We start from the raw sequence: 20,555 nt of genomic DNA, 5'->3' as shown, positions 1-20,555 counted from the left end.
CCTCCTGCATCAACACATCTGCTTTCAAGCCGGTTTCTAATTTTAAACCTCCACAGCTGAAAGTCATCCACCCAAAACAGGAAATAAAGCCTCATTTAAAAGGTACGTTATGTAAATTTAACTTTCACATTTGCACAATAGGAAATGGCACTAGAGTATGCAGTAGACCAGGGATCTGCAACCAGGGCTTCTCGAGAGTTCAGTGGTTCTTTAGCAGCTTCCTGAAGCTTACACAAAACTATACCTGAAGTGTTAACTATAAAAGAACTTATCTTTTGGATAAAGGCACAACAACTAAAATGGGAAAATCATTTAAAACTACAAGAAATGAGAAAAAAAAAAAAAACTCCCCCCCAAAAAACAAAACAACCTAAAATGACTTAAAAATGGGAAATGGGAATACTGCTTAAAAAGGAGCTAAATTGGTTAAAACAGCAAAAATATCAGAATTATCACAATAACAAATGTTGAAATAGATAGGGGAAAGCTGCCAATTTTCGGTACCAGATCAGTTTCATGTTTTGCGGCTCCAGTTACATTTGAATTGGTGGAAAGTCCCAAAAATGCCTCCTTTGGTGAGCAAGTTTGCACACCTCTGCACTATATAGTGCATTGGCATTACCTACAAACCATAGACGTCAACATATAGCTACAATCACACACAATGCATCTGAAAGTTAAGCCGAGTCTTCTTCTCCACCTGTGTCAGACTCTTCCAGTGTTTGTGAAAATAACACACCAGGCAAACTTCATTGCAAACATTTTTATTCAGAATGACTTGCACATCAAAACATATCAAAACCAGGTACAGGGCTGAAAAGACACTACTGTGCACATGACGTTATCGAACTACAAGTCACTCACACTGAGGAACTGACTCGATGTTCTCCGCAAGTCCAGATCAAACTCAAACTTCGTCTCCGTAAAATTGTCATTAATGCACAAACAGCTTCTTTTTTTTTTTTAAACTTCCTTTTCCTACTGTGATAAAAATGTTTCAGCTAAGATTTTCTCCTGGAAAATATCTAATGAGAGCGGCGTCTTCGCCTCTATTTCAAAGCCAGCATATTTTAGACTGTCTGCAATAAATCTCAGCGGTGCCTCATCTCACTTTACATTTCTGCATGAAATCAGAATAAACAGCATAAAATGCCACATTTAAAAAAAATGATATGGTGATACTTCTTTGAACTAGTTTGATGTAAACATGTTTTCCTATTAAAATATCAATAAAATGAATTACAGAATTGGATTTTTCTTTTTAGAAATTCACCTCAAATGTCAAATGCAAAAAATCTAAGAATGAGAAAATCTAGAGACTTGAGGGCTCATTTAAGGTTTTAAACATGGACACTATATGTTCTTTATCTGTATGAAAGGGCTGGTGGATGATGAAAGATTGCAAACACACAAAAGGAAGCCTCTCTTGACATAAATAATAATAAAAAAAAAAAAAACAGCAAACAGAACATTCCTAACCAGGTCAGATAAAACTACTATAGGAACAATATCAGCTTCTGATAATGAAATAAAATGACGTCTTCATGTGTTCGTCAGCAGAAAAAGGACAAACAAACGGGAAGAAAATCAAATAAATCTGAAACTATTTCCAGATATTATTCGGCTCCGTCCCAAAAAATTATTTTTAAAAAAAACAATACTACAAACACGCAACTTGTGACGGGTGTTTAAGTAACAGAAATACTCTGTAAACGTGCCATCGTTACTTAAACCCTCCTCCAGTGGCTCGGGCCCGCGCAGCGAGGACAGCAGGGACATCGACAGCCGCACAAAGTGCTGATTCTTGATGAGTCAACAACCACTTAAATATGAAGAAGCTTTTCCACGATGCTGGTAAACGAACGAGGCTCAGCTCAACCAACAGGAATGTCACGTTTGGTCCTACGTTAAATAGCCCTGTGTAGAAAAGGTTTTATGGCCACAGCTGAAATGTACCCGGGACGGCCGCCAGGCTCACAAAATGCTGGTTTGTTTTTCTTGTTGTGTTTCCTATTGCTCAGCCTACAAAGTAAAACTTTTCTGAATGATCGGCGGTTCCAAGTACAGAAAGAAAAGTTCTCAAAAGGTAGAAAAAAAGAAGAAGAAAAATGACACACTTCACAGTGAGAAATGATGCCGATCACAAGCCAAACGTCGTCACACACACGCACACACACACTCACAGCTTCTCTGCATGTACACTGCGCACAAAGGTGCACACACACACCTACGCACACCTACTGGGGTTTACCAAGCAGACTAGACAAGAAGTTGGAGCCCTGGCCCTCCCCCCGCCTCGACGCCCCCCCTCCCCCTCCGAGAGGATCCATCTGGTTCAGTTCCGACTGATCCAGCATTTCAAAGTCCTCTCCGTCCAAGTCTGTGTCCAGCTCGGAGCTGGACTGTTTGCGGTAGCTCCGGTGGGCCCCGGCCCTGGGGGGCCCCTCTCTGCGGTGGGAGGCGGGGGGGCGGGGCTGCAGGGCCCCGGCCAGCGCCGCCTGGATCATGTTGCTGGCGATGACCCCGGCCAGGTCTCCGGAGAAATTGGAGAGCGGCGGCAGGCCGCTGAGAGAAAGCTCAGGGTCCAGCTCGTCCTGGTCGGAGTCCACGTCCAGCACGGAAGCCCGGTGACTCGCCAGGCCCGACGGGCCCAGGCTGGGCAGCCCGATGCTCGTGTCGTCGTCGTCGTCCATCAGAGTGGCGTCGGGGTTTATGGAGGGGAAGTCCGGCAGGTCCTGGGCGAAGGACTCCTCAGCGTCACTGTGTCTGTCCAGATCTGTGCAAAACACAGAGGAAAGCTCAGCGGCGTCGCAGGAGACGACCAGAAGACACACGTCACCTTCCTAACCTGCACACTCACCTTCAGAGCCCTCCGTCAGCGGCGTCTGACCCCGTGACAGGTTAAATGTCCCGTTATCAGTGTAGGAAACTTCAGCATCAGAGTGTTCAGAGTCAGTCAACGCAAGCTCCTTCGCAACAATGGCGTCGTCAAACTGGAAGAGAAAGGTAAACACTGCGAGGCTGCTTTTCTGCCAGTGCAAAAACCTGTTTTTACTTTCAGGCTGTTTGACTTATTTACTTTTACACCTCAAACCGGCTCCAACACTCAGTTTAACACACAGAAAATACACTTTATGAGGTTTCAAACCTCAACAGGAAGTGGTTCTGATGTCGCCAGCATCCAAAACAACCGGTATCAACCCAGCAGTTCATCTCAACCCCTTTATGAACCCATCACCACGGTAACAAATCACATTAACTCTCAACTCTTCATGACCCTGTAAAAAGACTATTGCTTCCGAGCGCTATTTAAAGAAAGCTTCTGAACAAGAGGAGAAGATTCTGGTGTCTTTTGTTGCTTCTGATTAGGACAAAAACAGACGATATGTTGACGTGTGAAGCAGCGCCAATGAGGGGCAAACTTACCGTGGGGCAAAAAGCTGCCAGCTCCTCCTCGCTGTCGCTGGCCTCTCCTGAGGCTGCACCGCGGATGGGCCGTCGCAGGACTGCAGGGCGGAAGAAAAGCATCCCACCATTAGTCTTGCACTCACAAAAAGGGCACGTTAGCATTAGATGGACTGAAAACACAACGTTGGACCACAAGAGGGCCCAAAAGTGCTGACCTCAACGTTTGTCTATTCAGCCACTTCTGATAAAATTGTGGGAGTAAAATGTGCAGCCTCGAGGTAGAGCTTCAAATTATTGTTTGAACATTCAAAAGAAATACAAACTAATAGCAAAGAGCCTCCATCAGGCAATGAGTTACTCTTCTTTCTGTGTGGTTGTTCTCTCCTGACATCAATGTGTGAATAAGCTTTAGATAAAGGCCTGAAATAGAGTCTGTGACCCAAAAGAAGAACCTCACATCAGTAAACTACACTTGTGACCCTTCTATGAGGCCTGATAATGAAAGCTACTGATTAAAACGAAAAACAAACTGAAAGGACAGAGGCTGTCATGAACAAAGTGCCACGAGATAACGGTGTTGGAACAGGAAAATAAAACTCAACTAAAAAAGCTGCAGCAAATAAAAATGAGTCTGACTCTGAAGTTTTGTTTCATTCTATTTCTGCTAAACTGCAAAATATATTGATATATATATATACAGTTAATAGTATTTTTGAAGTCAAACTGAGAAGTAATCAAATCAAAATGCTGAATATTTACCATTTGAATTTTTGTCATTAGACAAAATTTGAAGAAAAAAAAACAACAAACAAGAACTTGGCTGCTGCAGAGCAGTAACAGTAGCTCATCAACCTATATAATAATAATCTGTTTTTTATTAAAATATATCTTGAGTACAACCTATTGGCTTAACTATTCACATTAGCACTAGTTCTTCATGTGGCAACAGGATAAATGACCTGCCGACCTGATTTATACTGCAACAGCAGGTGATAAAGATTCTCTTGGAGCATGGAAAGTACAAACAAAATATTTCAGTGGAATAAATTCAAACTTAAAACAAGAAAATCTCATCAGCTGTTGTTCTAAAGAACCACAAAGTGATGCAGACTTTGATGCAGTTGTTTATTCAATTAATCCTTTGAATGTCTGACTGACTTGATGGATAGAAACTTACACTGGTTATCGATGGGTTTCGACATCATGTATCCACTGACGCTGAAGTCCAGTCGCTGCAGGACCGGCTCCAGCTTCATGCACACGTGCTGGAAAACCCTGTGGTAGGCTGCCAGAGGGGCCAGGAGGGTGGACAACACTGAGGGAGGGAGGACACAAATCAGAGTGGAGAAGGAGGATATTGCCGTGTGGTAGGAATAATATTGGCAAAAGAAATTGTGTCTGTATCAGACAATGTCCCTCAGCTTCCTCAACCAAAACAAACAGGGTGAAGCAGATGTCGGCGCCGCTACGGCCTCCGCTGGCTAAAGGTTGGAAGATTAGCTCGGTCTCTGTCTGACCTCTTTAGCTCTCTGCTCAGCTCGGCTCGCTTTGCTCCCGCCTTGTGAGCTTCATCTGTGCTTTAATCACCTCACAGGCTGGACTCTGGTACCGGGAGCCCCACAGATCCCGTTTCACCACTCATGCATTTTTAATCTGGCCGGTCAGCCCGAGTTTCCCTGCCAACATGGGCCCAGCGAGGGGGCGTGGACGTGTTCTTTGGGACTCACAGGCGGCGTAGGAGAGCACCAGTCCAGGAATGTGGCTTCCGATCGTGGCCAAACAGCTGCAAACTCCACAGGCCAGGATGCAGAACTGGCACGGAGAGAACAGAATTCAACCGGTGCGATGTATAGATCCAGGACAGACGTGTGATGCATTCAGTGAATTTACACCTTGAAAACTATTTTCTTCAAACATGTCTCACTTTTACGATAACTAAATTAATGGAGGACACATGTGATGTCTGTGTTGTGTGTGCTGCTCACTTTGCCCGGGTTTTGTCTCTTGTACTGCACCGCTCTGGAAGTGAGAACGGTTCCGCTGACCCAGGCTTCAGCGATGTGGTGACACAGTTCAGGCACACTGAGGATGCCAGGCAGCACCAGACCCCAGCTGGACAAACGAGACAACACTTTATTCCCCCAGCTTCTTATTACATCAAATTAATACTGAAAAGTCTGGCATCGGTGTAGTTTTACCTCTCGTTTTCTGATTCATCCGTCTTTCTTACTGTGGAAAAACAAAAGGACATTACTTTAACAATCAGTGAAGATCAGTAATGTACATGAACAGTGTGTGTTGAGGTAAGGCGAGTCGCCACTGCATGCAAAAGAGCGCAATCCGAGTCATGTTTCTTTGTTATTGATACATTTGCTTTACGGCTTTATGTGAAATCGGGTGAAAGACGATACAGATCTAAAGGTCAGAGGGGAAGCCGGCTGAATAATGTCGTCTTTGTTCTGATAATGGATGCATTTGTTCAATCACATGTACTGCAGAATGGCAAATGGTGCAGTTAATACTGTTAATATGAACAACAAACAAACAAAACTACACAACAGACAGTGCAGCACCTCTTATCTCAGGCCAGATTTTATTCCTCCAGGTGTCGACACAGACGAGCACAGCCAGGCCAGAAGCCAGCAGGAACAGCACACGGAGCGAGGTCAAGGCGAAGAACCTGAGGGGGACAACATATTAGCATGCGGCCAATTTTCTCAGAAATAAACAAAAACAAGTTACATAATTCCACAATTTAGCTTGGAATTCATTAAACTGCAAATCCTCTGAGTGCTGACCTGCTGTTTATCCAGTCACAGGTAAAAAAAAACAATGTTCAAAGTCATCAATCCCTCCGACGGCTCATACATGTATTTATCCTGCTGATACATTTAATAAGCACCGCTGTGATGTCACTGGTATCCAGGGAGAAAAAAATTAAAAGTGACAATCGAGTTTAATTGATATTAATGTGAAGAGCAGCATTGACAAAGGACAGGTGCAGACTGGGATTATCATTTGTGTTGTTTCATGTGTTTTCCACAAACAAAAACACTCTCATGTGACAAACTGATACAGAACATACACCTTCAGGAAACCTTCTGCTGCTCCACTTTCAGATCACAAGACTCCAAAACCTGTCGACTGCAACAACAATGCAGGATATTAACCCAACTAAGAATTTGCAGGCAGCGAGTATTTGGGGTATCGATGTAATCAGGAGTTACAGGTAGAAAGCTGTTGTGGGATTACCCAGAAAATAACAAATGCTGCAGATCCGAAGCTACAACTCATGTTATGGTGAGTTGGATTGTGTTTTCCTGAAGAATTACACTAAAGACAGTCTATCACCATTTTTGTGTGACTTCACCTCACTCCTGTGGATTACTGACATCTCTTTAGGCAAAAACTAGGCTGCTCCACTCAGCGTTTGCTGAAGCAAGAGTAAAAGAGAGCGAGAGAACAAATGCCCTGAAACCCCCAGTGGTCTGATCAAATGAAGCCTGAATGCACGGGGGTGTCTAGCCGGGCTTTCGCTCCCTCTCAGCCAGGTCACTGCTTCTCACCACACAATATCCAGGTCATCTAATTAAAATAAAACTTGCTCCAGTTATACTCTTGTCGCTGTTGACGAACAGAGTTGTTTTGTTACACTTTAGTAATTTAGTCAATTGGAAGAATCTATTGAAGCTTATTGCATTTAAATCCAGCAGATACCATTCACACAGGATATGTGAGCCAAAGTTATGTGGCACATTCAAGAGTCTTACAGTGAATCGAGGGGGACTTTTGAACCTCATTGCCAAGTTATTAGTCCCAATCCGCTACTGGAGGGAAAACATGGATTTAAGCAGCCGCGTACTAATTTTCTAGTCATAAAATCCAAGTTATAGCTTAGATGTTTTGTCCAATCCTGGTCCGTAGTTACATAATTCAGGCTTTTAAACATTTTCTTAATAATCTCAAAAGGACATTATGATATTGATCTCTAATGAATAAAGCCCTAATTATTCATAATAACTTGTACACAATGAAAGGTTTAGGACAAATAGGTGGAAGTAACAAATTAAAATACTCAAAATGCTGTAATTAAATAGTGTTGTGAATACTTTCAAATGTTTTCAATTTTGTAACTTCAATTCACACATAATAGTGTAATAAGCTGACAACACACCGTAAGTCTCAAACAGCAGTTGAACCTTTGAATTTACATTTATGTAGCCAATATTAAACATAGTAAATACAGATAATTATTAAAGTCTTTTAAAGCCAGAATTATGTAACTACAGACCAGGATTGGGCTCGAGTTTAGTGCAAAACCTGGGTTTTTGGGACTAGAAAGTATTTTAATAGATGCAATTGGTGCCTTGCATCTTAATATGTTCACGAAACAAATCATTATTGTGTGATTGTCTGAGACTGTGTCTTCTGAATGTAGATTAAATCAAGCATCTCTCAAAGGTAGATAACACTTTGAGTAGAGGACTTTGTACTTTTACTTGAGTATTTCTCTCATAACAGGTCATTTCAAGTAGTGTAACTGCAGTTTAATTAAATTGGTGATGCATGTGTTATACTCAATGTTTTGCAGTCACAAACAAATGATGAGATTAAAAGCCAAAGTTCTCCACCGGTGATAAGACACTGATCTAAGCAGGGCACATTAGGCTTTTACATCCTCCTTGGCTGTGAAGACAGAATCATCATCAATTAAAGTGGTAAAGTGGATAATCCAGGGGACCAAACTGCCCTCTGGATTAGGACTACAGACATACATTGCAAGTGTCTGACTGCCTATTATTAGTGCCACTCGGCCATCTGTCTGCTGTTGAACCGACAGGTGAAGCATCGTGTAAGGAAAAACACAGAGACACTCACCAGAACAGCAGGTTGCCCGCAGTGTAGAGCAGGACGACCTGGACGGGTCTCTCCCACACCAGGGCGGACTGTAGGTAGGTCAGGACCGGCTCGTAGGGCCCCAGCCGGGACTGCAGGGCGGCTTTGACCTCTCGGACCCGGCTGTCTCTCTCGCTGGAGCCCGGACGGCTCCTCAGACACGCCGAGCTGTCATCCGCGGGTGCCTCTAGCATTGCTCCAGTGTGCGCCATGGTTGAGCCAATGAGTCTGTGAAGTAGAGACTGGGGCTGAATGGTGGCAGGTAAAGAATGCGATAACTAGGCTCCGCAGGTAAACAGCCCGATAACGAGGCTCTGCAGGTAAACAGCCCGATAACGAGGCCGCAGGTAAACAGCCTGATAAGAGCACACAGCCAAACCGCTCGAAGCCGCTTCAATACGGCCGTTAGCTCCGTGCTAACGGACCTGTCCGCTAACAATCCCCACGACAACGCGTCATGACACGGCCCTGTCTACACAACAAGCAGGGACACATTCAGAGGCACCGCGACAATGTCTGAGGAGAGACTGACACTCACTATTTTGTCATGTTTGCAGAATTGTTGCTCTCGCTTCGGAAACTGACAATATGGCGCAGCCTGTTTATCTGGGACGTCAACGGACCAATCAGAGCTCAGAGATTCCATTGCGTCATGGTGCATTCATAGCCGTGGGAAATCTGTACACTTTAAAGAGTACTTCAAGGACGTTCAGGACATTTAATTGAAGTATATTTGATTTTATTTATAACGATGCAAAAAAAAAAAGGTTAACACAATCAATCACCAAACATTCAGATAATAATTGTGACTGTGAATGCACCTGAACGCTGACAACAAACTGAAGTTCAAGAAATGGTTTGGTTTCACATTTTTTGCAAGACCAACTGATACTCTGATCATTGTTATCCTCTTGCTCTTGGAAATTATTCAACTCAACATGATGCTATTTTATTAGCTTTCAAATAAAATGATAGAAGTATGCATTTCTTTCTTCCCACTTAAATTTAGTTTTTATCAGAAAACACTATTTTAAAACATATATTTATTGCTTCTGTGCAAGTTACGGCAACGCAATCGGTAAGATATTATCACATGCAGTAAAGCAAACTTTCCTCTCTCTTCATCCTCCCACTTTTTACATATACAAACATAAATAAAAACCCAAAACCAACGGACCAATGTCATTTGCCTTCATGTTTTTTTGTTATTCTGTTTTAAGATTTCCCGGACAACCACATGCTTTGTAAAATGTAAATAACAATACCATGATTTGTTAAATTATTTTCAATGTATCATCAGGTGTATAAAGTACAAAGACAAGACATTTTATGTTTTATGAGTCACCTTAAGGGGTTTTGTAGATGCATAAACTCGTTCAGGATTTCTTGGCCCGCCACACATTTCAAAACAGTTGGGACAGGGACCTGTATACCAACATCATAGGTCACATTTTCTCAGGAATTGTTTCTGTCACAACTGTCCGTTATTTCCTTCAATTATAATCCAGTATTGTCCTTTTCAGTCTTGCATACAGTCCATTTCCTCTATTTTTCCAGTTGTGCTTCCTCTGAGTATGTGTGTACATAAGTAGTATTTCTTCCACAATCCTCTGATCCTTTGTTGGTTGTGTTTCTTCACCTCATTTTTCCTGATGGTTTCCTTCGACTAACAATATTTTTTTACCAGACATTTGTCATTCTGTGGGACAATTCCGTTGTAGATTTTACAAAGATATAAGATGAAACAGCTCTTGAGAAGTACATTTTTAATATTTGTCTTAATTCTTCACTTTACACTTTAATAGTTTTTTTTCTGACAGTACCAAAAAAACATACTACTACTACTACTACTACTACTACTACTACTAATAATAATAATAACAATAATAATAATAGTTGTGGTTTCACATCCGCTCTGGGTCAACTGTACGCAAAAACAGTGTTTTGATGCAGTGTTTACATGTTGTATGTGTTTGATATGTCTTGTAAAAACTATCTTTCAGTTTTTTTCTAGTACCGCTTCTTGCCGACGTCACGTCCGGTGTGTTGTCCTCTTCCGTGCGTCGCGCGCATACTCAGGCCTCTTTACGACTCGGCACGCGAAGATGGCGGACGCTCAGGTACGTTCATCGGAGCGGCGTGGTGACATTAAATCGTTTTTTTGACGTTATTGCTGGAGTCCTAGTCGGCTCAAACATCTTATATAGCACCATCTTCTACTTATTCACGAATCTGAGTAGTTTAAAAGCACAACTACACGTTTATTGGGTGTATCTGTTGACCGGTCGTATCCCCTCGTGTAACATGGAACTAGCCGCTATGCTAACAGGTTTAGCTTAGCATGCTACATTTTATGGATTGCCTTGAACGCATCCTGCATTTATTTGCAACTTAAAACGTGTATTATTAGTTATTACAAAGCAGTCAATGTCTTAGAACCTGTATTGTTACTGCACTACGAGTAATTTCTTTCCAGGTTTTCCCGTGGATTGAGGAAGCACCCAAAAGGGAAATGCCGTTAACGTGTTTTAAGAAAGACTCACCTCATCCCGTTTCTTTTCCAGACCGAGAGGGCTTATCAGAAACAGCCCACCATCTTCCAGAACAAGAAGCGTGTTCTGACCACAGATGGTGGGAAGGAGGTGAAGGAGAAGATCCCCCGCTACCACAAGAGTGTCGGACTGGGCTTCAAGACCCCAAGAGAGGTGATCAACTCTTCATTCACTTCAGGTTTCTCCGATTAATTCAGGTGTTTAACGGCAAGTGATGTTTTTCTCACGATGGTCTTCCGAGCCCGCAGGGTTCTGACGAAAATGCCTTTTGGCAACACTGATGCCACCTTTTATTCAACACCTTTTCGCACCAACACTTCACGGACATAGATGTATACACACATTAACAACACTTTGTTTCCTGCAGGCTATTGACGGCACTTACATTGACAAGAAATGCCCGTTCACCGGAAATGTCTCCATCCGTGGTCGTATCCTCTCTGGTAAGTTTATGATCATTGATTGTTTCCTTCTGCAGTTGGTTGAACACTGTCTTAACGTGTTGGCTTTATGAGAAATCTTTAATCCTTTGCTACAGGATCAGCAGCTAATAAAGAAATGAGACAAACACCAGTTACACCCAAGTTCCAGATATTTACTAGATGAACTGCAAGTTTGTAAAGGTTGAAAAAGCCTTTTACACCCTTAAGCACATTTTCCTACATTACATTATAATAGTCCACATTTTACCAGATTTATTACTATTTGTCACTATCCTGCAAATGATGCTTTTTCTCACGATGGTCTTCCAAGCCCAAGAGGTTCTGACGACAATGCCTAATGGCAACACTGATGCAGCCTAGTGACAAAACATTTATGACATGATGGAATCTCAGGGAGGACTCCCTGTAATTTACACCGGCTGTTTTAATACAAACTGTCCTGTGTTTCAGGTGTGGTGACCAAAATGAAGATGCAGAGGACCATCGTCATCAGACGTGACTACCTGCATTACATCCGCAAGTACAACCGCTTTGAGAAGAGGCACAAGAACCTCTCTGTCCATCTGTCACCCTGCTTCAGGTACTGCAAGTTTCCCCATTGTTAGACACGCATGCCTTAAAACGAGCGGTTTCCTCTGAACCCCACACTTTTCTCTTTGTAAATAATGAGCATAGCTATTACAGATGTTTGAACAGTAGGAGTGGGTGAATATGTGTGACTGCTGGTTGTCAAGTTTAACTAACAAGCTGATTTTATGTTTTTTTTACTTCTGCAGAGACGTCACAGTTGGAGACATAGTGACCGTTGGAGAGTGCCGACCGCTCAGCAAGACCGTGAGGTTCAATGTCCTCAAAGTGACAAAGGCTGCTGGTGCCAAGAAGCAGTTCCAGAAGTTTTAGGTGTGTGAGCAGGAAGGCTGCTGTCAGCCAACTTGTGTCACTGTCGAATAAAGAAAACCTTGTTAAAATTGCTTCTACTGAAGTTTCTTTATAGGTTTGTCTTTGACATTAGGAAGGGGCAGTTTATTGGGATACAATGTGAAACGAAGCACTGAATGTCATTTGACTCATACATTTCACATGACTAAGAGCGTTGGACATTTTCACACATTCTATATTGTGCACAGTACAATAAACTGTGCAAAACTTCGAATTGCCCAGCCGACCAAATCAACCTGATAATTGTAGAATCGTCAGGGTTACTTGGGCAGACTGACAGTATTAATGGGCCACTATCAGTTTTGTCTTCGCAGGCTTCAGATCAACCAGTGGCCCCCTTTAGAAGGGTGCAACATATTCTGCATTGATGCATTCAATTATTTTTTCATTTTGAGAATGACTGTAAAGATTAAAGACGGTCTGCTTTTGTAGCACATCCTCTGCAATAAATTATTTTTGTGGTGAGTTTTGTCAGTCATGATTAATCTAGTTTTAACAATCTGGGTTTTAGATATCAATCTGAGCAATGGTAAACTCACTACTGAGCTTAACTATATGGGTGGTTAATGTTAAGTTATCCTTTTCATTCACTGATAGCTGGACATCTGAATATTAAGCAGCTCATAAATTGGTAGGTTAACATTGACTCTAAAGGTTAGCACACAAAACATTTCTAATTTAGAATGTAGAGAAATACAAAATGTATGTAGTCACGATATAAAGAATTTACCCCTTTCATGACACTCAAAATGACTTCCAACAGGTCGCATAAATAAAGCTGTGGTAAACTACATACATTCTACAATCACATTGAATCAGTCTCAATGTGATCATGACTCTGACCCCCCCCCCCCCCAATTGTTGAGTGAGTTGTACAGTCTGATGGCAAAAGAGACTAAAGGGTTCTTGAGTGTTAATGGAGCAGGTCAGCGGCGGCAACACTTTTCTCTGCCTGCTCCGTCCTGTGCAGACGATGCTGGCTGTTGTCCAGGACGGAGAGCGTCTTCTCCAGGGTCCTTCTCTCTCCTGCTTATTACAGTGAAAAAACACTGCACCCCAAAGCATACATCAGGGTTTAGATTTCAACGGACAACAGACATTTATTCTTTTCTGTTTGAATTTTCGACACCATACATCGGACATTGAGGAGAAGTTCCTATTCAGCTACTCTCATTGAAACCGACTGCCACAGGAAGTCATTGCACTTTGCACTGTAGGCACCAAGAGATGGTAAACCTGGGATTTGAACCTCGATCTCCAAAACTCAGACTTAAAAATTTCAAACTCATGGCACACACAGTGTAGATCTGCAAACATGAAACATTATCTTATATTTAACCACTGTCGAGTAATTGATAATGCATGTGCTTTATCACAGTTCTTCGTTATTCTCAAAGGTTATGTAGTTGCTTTATTTTTTGTCTTTCTCAATTAGGATTTTGCAATAATGGCCACATAACTGTGGCATTGCTGTGACAGCAACTCATTCAGTCTCATTCAGTTCAGGTAGTTGGAGTGAAATGCTCTATGATCTGGACGTTAACTGCCGTTAAAAACAAACTAAACTTCTCAGATAGTGTTTTGGGAACTGGTAATTGTGGATATAAGTCAATGTCCATGATGCTCACAGTCAGCCAGGCTGATTAATAAGGAACTCATCCTCCAGTAGACCGAATTTCAGTGACACAATAACAGATTATTTACTGTGGTGACATAACTCTTGAAAGACTAATGCTAATGATAAAACAAATGCTCAGTTCAGTGATCGGGGCATAGAGAGACAGCAGCCCTGCAGCTCTCTGTTTTCTCGTGGGGCAAAAAGAAAAGTACAAAGTGATGAGCTCAGTTAAACTTCATTAATTGCAACTGTATTACTAACTAATTAGGTACACTTTACTGTAACGTGTTACTTATTTCATCTTGACACTTGCCAAAATTTGAAATCCTATTTTTAGACATGATAGATAATTTGGCTTGTTACTTTAGAAAAGTTGCTTATTTATTTGCAATCCCTGATTTTACAGTATGATCTTAAATTGAGATTTAAAAATATTATTTCAAGATTTCTTATCAAGTAAAATGTACTGCGTGGACCGATACTTTAACGAGTAGTTTCTCAATTTTAGTGTTTATATCTTATATTTCGGCTATCCTTTTTTTTTAAGTGCGTAAACGTGGCTGCAGCTTCTAGTACTTCTTAAATGTGTCCAGCAGAGGGCAGCAGATTAACACACTGGAGGAGCAACAACGCCTCGTGGGATAGGGAATTAAATAATAAAACTCAAGTGTGATTGGATGACAAAATGAGCGAACTGGTTGTTTTTTTTTGGGAGAAAAAATATTTAAAATAATTCAATTGTCCACTACGGTGGTTTGATTTTGAGATTAGGGTGAATTCTTTGTGCAGTTTACATGTTCTTGATTTGCATGCGTGGATCACCTAAGAGTCATCCAAGTGGAATAAAAGATGGATGTCCTTCATGTGCGTCTGTCTTGGTGGCTGTAATATATATATATATATATATATATATATATATAGAGAGAGAGAGAGAGAGAGAGAGAGAGAGAGAGAGAGAGAGAGAGAGAGAGAGAGAGAGAGTTTATTTGAAGTCACCTAATGCTTCAGGTGTGTCTTTTGACCAATCAGCACAGTTGAAAAGTCTCGTTACTCTGTTAGGAGAACATGACCTCCTTTGACTGTGAAAGCAGAGCGAAGCGTCTGAGCTCTAGACAAACACATGCAAACACATATGTTCTGCGAGCTCAGTGTGTTCGTCAGCTGATTCATTAGCATGTGTCCTTGTTTGTGTCTGAGAAGATGACAGCTTCTCTGTATGGGAATCAGTCTGCCCCCCCCCCCCCCCCCCCCCACTCCTCCTCCCTCCGCCGTCTGTCTACTGAGTGTCAGTATTAACATAATGATGCAGTAGATGTGCTTTTCCCAATGTCCCAGTGAGTGTGGACCATATGGTGATGACGGAGAAAGTAGTTACTGTGAGCTCAGCCGACTAAGAAGTCCCATCATTAAGCGATTACCAGAGTGAGCAGCTCCTCTCCTGGAGGTTTGCTTAGACAAAAACAAACATTTCCCCCAATTATAGTTTACATATTTGTTATGATATTGTTGCTCTCTCCCTATACCACTGTGTTTACCTAAACAGCAGTGTCCTGGTTTCAAACCACAAATTGTCCCCTTGTGCAGAGGGGGCTTTCCCAGCTCCTTCTCTCCACAGTGAAGACACTCCGGGAGGGTGGGAGGGCCTCAGGATGCTCCGAATAACAGCCCCTCTCATGAGCAGACACCCCAGGGAGCACAAAAACACGGCGGGCCACCCAGCCCACATGAGTGCGTACATGCTCCCACAGAGTGTTTGTTTGAGGGCAGAGGTCTGATCCCTCAAAAGGGCCCGAGCAGCCATAATAAACCCGGGCTGACAGTCCTACTGTGATGGATATATGCTGATTTATGAGTCCTGTTTAGCCTTTGGTTGTCTGCTGAACTCTTTGTGTGTGTGTGTGTGTGTGTGTGTGTGTGTGTGTGTGTGTGTGTGTGTGTGTGTGTGTGTGTGTGTGTGTGTGTGTGTGTGTGTGTGTGTGTGTGTGTGTGTGTGTGTGTGTGTGTGTGTGTGCGCCTTTTGGTAATCAGAAAGTCAGGATAAAACTATTTGAACCACTCCAAGTCAAAAGGTCAACAAAGCTTTTGATCTCCTTTGAGCAAACAACCAAAAGTGGCCAGCAGATTTCAAAAGCAGGAACAGCAAATGTTCATCCTGACATCTTGAAAACAAATCAATGTCGTTATGTGGTAATGAGAAAGTCATTCCACTTTTGAGTTTTCCATTTGGAGGCATCACCAAAAGGTGGAGGTGGGAGGAGGTGAACTGTCCAGGTTGGGGTTTAGTGCATCATCCACCAACATCCGTACACTCCCCGCCTCTCCTCCATCTGTGCCAGAAGACACCCAGTCTGTTGACCTGTCTCACTTCACATTCCTCCTGGTTGCCAACATGTTTACCCAATGTCACGGAGCAGACTTGCAGTCGTACTTACTTGTGTATCTAAAAGCTGGGATGTTAGCTCAGAGGGTCAGTGCAATGATGGTAATGGCCGCTGTCAAAACACCGGCCTTCTGGAGGCTCAGCGGGACATTTGGGCTCTAACCGGGGGGGGGCTGCACAGTGCCCATGCTGGACCCCTACTTTGGGGTTGTTTGGAGGCTGTCAGCAGCATCCAAGATTTTTTCCAGCGGAAAGAGCGGCAGTAAAGCCGAGATGATGGACTGAACAGATGGAGGCCATGATGTATCAACTATGAAGGAGCCGGGGCTGTAACAGATAAAGCCCCACATCCTGTACTTTGTTCCATGCACACAATAACAGATTGTGACGGAGCACGGATTGAATGCATATTAAACTTCCCCTCTGATTCTCAAAACTCCTGACAACAGCGTGCATTGTATTAATCACTGAAAGTTGCACAAATACGTTGATGGTGACGATTTATTCCATGTACATATATAGACAATTATATACACAGTTGTGTACAAATGTACCCAGATTCTGACAGCTGTAGTGTAAACCCAGGCATATCCCACACATGCACACAAACACTAATTATGTCTGGAAATAAGTAGGAAGAAGACAGACTTATTTAATCCTCCCCTGCTCAGGCAGAATCAAGAGGCCTGTAGTTCTCTACGCAGTATTTCTCAGAAAATAACTTAAACTACAAAATATTACCTTCTACTTTTAGCAGAGGGTAATATTTAGCAATGAGCAGAGCTTCAAAAGTAAACTCTGAAGCAGTGTGATATAACTCAGTACTAACATACATATATAATGGTCCTGGGAACATCACCCACCAGTTTTTTAAAATGATGTCTGAAAAAGACATTCACACGGACTTAAAAGTGAAAGAACTGCCACAAGTTCCTCCTCCCACGTCATGCTGGGTGATGCAAGCTGGCATTGGACTAGAGACTATACGTACATTATTTCCACATCACGTCTCAAAATGTCTGTTTACATAAAACTCATCAATCAGAAATATGACTTTTCTTCTTTTACTTTCACAATCATTTTTTAACAAAGTGATTTTAACCTGTTTCATGAGTTCTGTTCTCATCATAATTGTTTTTCCTGTGAGGATTCATTTATCCACGCAAAGTGTTTATGTCTCATTAGAGCATTACTAGTATGAGGGGGGTATAGCTCAGTGGTAGAGCATTTGACTGCAGATCAAGAGGTCTCTGGTTCAAATCCAGATGCCCCCTGATTTATTCTTTGGGTTGGACATTACCTCTTAGAATACTTAAAGCCTTATCATGACCATATATGCATAATTGCTGACTTCTCTTACATAGTGCATGAGCAGTACCAAAGTGCTTTATGTCATTAATCACATTCAGGTCATTTTCAGTGAAAACATTAACTATCCTGCCTGAAGCTATTCCTGTCTTTTGGTCAGTGCCACATTTCTAAACCATAAAACATTCTGTAAGCAGTGGAACCAGACTGAAAGATTATTTAAAGAGCGAGGAAAAGATGGATGATCCTCCATTCAGCTTCTAGGGTGTTCAGAGTTATTTGGAATCATTTGAAAGAGAAAAAAATGATGTATGCTTTTTCCCGTCGTAAATGTGAATTGGTGACTTGTCATCAACTCACAGAGGGGGTATAGCTCAGTGGTAGAGCATTTGACTGCAGATCAAGAGGTCTCCGGTTCAATTCCGGATGCTCCCTAGCCTTATATGTGTGCCAGGCATTTGCTGCAACTTCCGGGCATTAGTGAACGCAATATTATGATTAGAATAAGTTCCCTTTAGGATTGTTAATCATTGACAGGGGCAGTCTTGCAGATCCTTCCAAAGAAAACCTCACCATCCTCAACTCTCCTCAATGATGAGGCAGACCTTGTTACTAAGCATTCACAAGATCTTCCCTGTTAAAGATTTTGTTTTGTTTTTAAGGAAATATTGAATCTGCAAAAGAAAAGAATCATTTCAAGAGATCCTCTAATAGTAGGGAATCTGTCATCCAATCTGTCATCTCAGTTTAAAAGGGGGGGTATAGCTCAGTGGTAGAGCATTTGACTGCAGATCAAGAGGTCTCTGGTTCAACTCCGGATGCTCCCTAGCCTTGTATGTGTGCCAGTCATTTTCTCTTACTTGTGGGAATTAGTGAACGCAATATTGTGACTATCAATAAGTTCCCTTTGGGACTGTTAATCATTGACACAACTTTAAGTAAGATCTTTCCTCAACATCAATTTCTGGGAAGATCAAGAGATCTCTGGTTCAATTCCAGATGCCCCCTCTCCTGGATTTGTGGACACAATGTGACCTAAATGAGTTCACTTTGGTTTAAATCAGTTTAACCCATCAACAAAAGCTCATTTACTGAGGGGGTATAGCTCAGTGGTAGAGCATTTGACTGCAGATCAAGAGGTCTCTGGTTCAATTCCAGATGCCCCCTTTCCTGAACTAGTGACATAAACAAGTTCAGTTTGGTATTGTTGATCACTGACATGAAGACTGTTACCAGTGAGACTCAAGATCTGTTCTCATCACCAAGTTCTGTAAAGGATGTGTTTATACTTACTATTTTATGCTTCACATTTTAAGTTTGAATTCTTGAATAGAATGTACAAAAACTTAGAAACAAACAAAAAAACATCAATAAAAGTTCATGGACTGAGGGGGTATAGCTCAGTGGTAGAGCATTTGACTGCAGATCAAGAGGTCTCTGGTTCAATTCCAGATGCCACCTGATCTTATATAGGGTCCTCATTTTCTGATGTTGCTCATGTGACTTCATCAAAGCAATGATACAGAAGAGAAAGGTCACTTGGCACGTTTCCTCTTTTATGTGAGGAAGGGTGCATCTTTGACATGACACCTCTTCTCAACATCAACTTACCTTTTGTTTGTATTTTTTTTATAAACAGAGTGACTGTTATTTAAAATCTAGAAAAGGATGCCCAAGTAATATCCCCACTGTGAAAACCTTGCAAGAAAATGATCTCTGTTATACTTCAGTTGCAGAGCATTTGAATTATTCCAATGGATTGACACACCATAGGTGGGATCTGGTTCACTATAACTACTTAATTCTTTGAGGGGAAAGAGTTGGATTTGGCACAAGTCATCATGTTGGTGACGGTGGGTGGGCTGTTGATGATCGGGGGCTCGGTGGTGGATGTGAGCTGCAGCCTTGCAGCTGAGATCAGTATATTGTCTCATCCATCAGAGATCTCTATGTGTCAAGTGATGAGTTAAAACAAACCATGCACGATTAATACATTCTTACGTCCAGCCTTCGGCATTAACGTTTCCCCAAGTTCTTGTCTTGCAAGTTGGCTGATGTGAAGATTTTCCTCTTGACATGCAGTCAAATGCTCTACCACTGAGCTATACCCCCTCACACACATGATTTCCAACCACTTTAGACACCTTGAATTCTGGGTTTATTAACATCGAAAACACTTGTAGGTCCTGACAGTGTTTACGTATAGGTTCTCCTCATAATATAAAATTTGTGATCCAACATCAACAAAAGTTCAGGGTGTAAGGGAGTATAGCTCAGTGGTAGAGCATTTAAGAGCAAGTAAGATCTTTCCTCAACATCAGTTTCTGGGAAGGAGTTCTTTGAGCTACACATTTTAAGTTAGGGGTGAGGGGTTATACCTCGGTGGTAGAGCATTTGACTGCATGTCTCCGGTTCAAATCCAGATGCCCCCTCACTTTAAGCTTGAGCCAAACATCTGATACCTCCGTGAACACTAATAGTGTCAATATAAGATGACTTCTTTGTGCTGTCTCTGTCCTTGTACCGCCCTGCATGATCTTTGACAGTAGAACTGAGAGTCAGAGGACGGAGCCTCTTGCCACCATCATGTCTGAAGCAAATGTATTTCTGACCATCAGTTTGTTGCTTTTTTCTCTGTTCCTATCGTATCCCTTTCTCCCTGAGCCCCAAATGGACCATCAGAAAGTCTCCACCTCTGAGGCTGGTTCTGGTTTCGTCCTGTTAAAAGGGAGTTTTTCCTCTTCACTGTCACCTATCCTTATTCAAGTAGAATATTTGGGCTTTTCTCTGTGACTGTGTTGTATTAGGGGCTATATGAATACAATTGATCTCAATTTAATACATAACCAAACAATCTCAAACTCATCTCTTTCACTCTTGTCCAACATGAGCTTTTCCTCTGAAGTATTCATTCTTAGTCCTATCCTTGCAGATCCTTCCCAAAGAAAACCTCACCATCCTCAACTCTCCTCAATGATGAGGCAGACCTTGTTACTGAGCATTCACAAGAT

At 42.1% G+C, this 20,555-nt stretch overlaps 2 protein-coding genes across 2 annotated transcripts; one reads left to right on the top strand and one right to left on the bottom strand.

Annotated features, from left to right (window-relative positions):
• Positions 1 to 748: 748 nt before the first annotated feature.
• On the bottom strand, positions 749 to 8,917 carry retreg3 (reticulophagy regulator family member 3). The gene is made up of 10 exons (XM_080488927.1): positions 8,843 to 8,917; positions 8,287 to 8,532; positions 5,982 to 6,088; positions 5,607 to 5,637; positions 5,394 to 5,520; positions 5,136 to 5,220; positions 4,586 to 4,723; positions 3,427 to 3,506; positions 2,861 to 2,993; positions 749 to 2,776 (listed from the first exon to the last, which is right to left on the bottom strand). Exons 2-10 carry the CDS (start codon positions 8,514 to 8,516, stop codon positions 2,238 to 2,240), a joined length of 1,470 nt encoding a protein of 489 aa, XP_080345053.1. The 5' UTR covers positions 8,517 to 8,532; positions 8,843 to 8,917; the 3' UTR covers positions 749 to 2,237.
• A 1,396-nt stretch (positions 8,918 to 10,313) lies between these two features.
• Positions 10,314 to 12,270, top strand: rps11 (ribosomal protein S11). Its single transcript, XM_080488926.1, has 5 exons — positions 10,314 to 10,424; positions 10,869 to 11,009; positions 11,224 to 11,299; positions 11,750 to 11,879; positions 12,076 to 12,270. The coding sequence occupies exons 1-5, from the start codon at positions 10,410 to 10,412 to the stop codon at positions 12,197 to 12,199; spliced, it is 486 nt and encodes a 161-aa protein (XP_080345052.1). The 5' UTR covers positions 10,314 to 10,409; the 3' UTR covers positions 12,200 to 12,270.
• Positions 12,271 to 20,555: the final 8,285 nt, after the last annotated feature.

The sequence above is a fragment of the Lipophrys pholis genome (assembly GCF_963383615.2).
Source record: "Lipophrys pholis genome assembly, chromosome: 19".
Taxonomy (NCBI): domain Eukaryota; kingdom Metazoa; phylum Chordata; class Actinopteri; order Blenniiformes; family Blenniidae; genus Lipophrys; species Lipophrys pholis.
Note: the sequence above shows the minus strand (reverse complement) of the source record. Positions and strands in the feature narration are given on the sequence as shown.

Coding starts and splice junctions, on each gene's coding strand:
- rps11 (XM_080488926.1), top strand. Junction 11,010..11,223: donor GCTTCAAGACCCCAAGAGAG/GTGATCAACTCT, acceptor TGTTTCCTGCAG/GCTATTGACGGCACTTACAT. Junction 11,880..12,075: donor CATCTGTCACCCTGCTTCAG/GTACTGCAAGTT, acceptor TTACTTCTGCAG/AGACGTCACAGTTGGAGACA.
- retreg3 (XM_080488927.1), bottom strand. CDS start 8,516: ATGGCGCACACTGGAGCAATGCTAGAGGCACCCGCGGATGACAGCTCG. Junction 6,089..8,286: donor GCGGGCAACCTGCTGTTCTG/GTGAGTGTCTCT, acceptor TGTCCCCCTCAG/GTTCTTCGCCTTGACCTCGC. Junction 5,638..5,981: donor AATCTGGCCTGAGATAAGAG/GTGCTGCACTGT, acceptor GTTTTTCCACAG/TAAGAAAGACGGATGAATCA.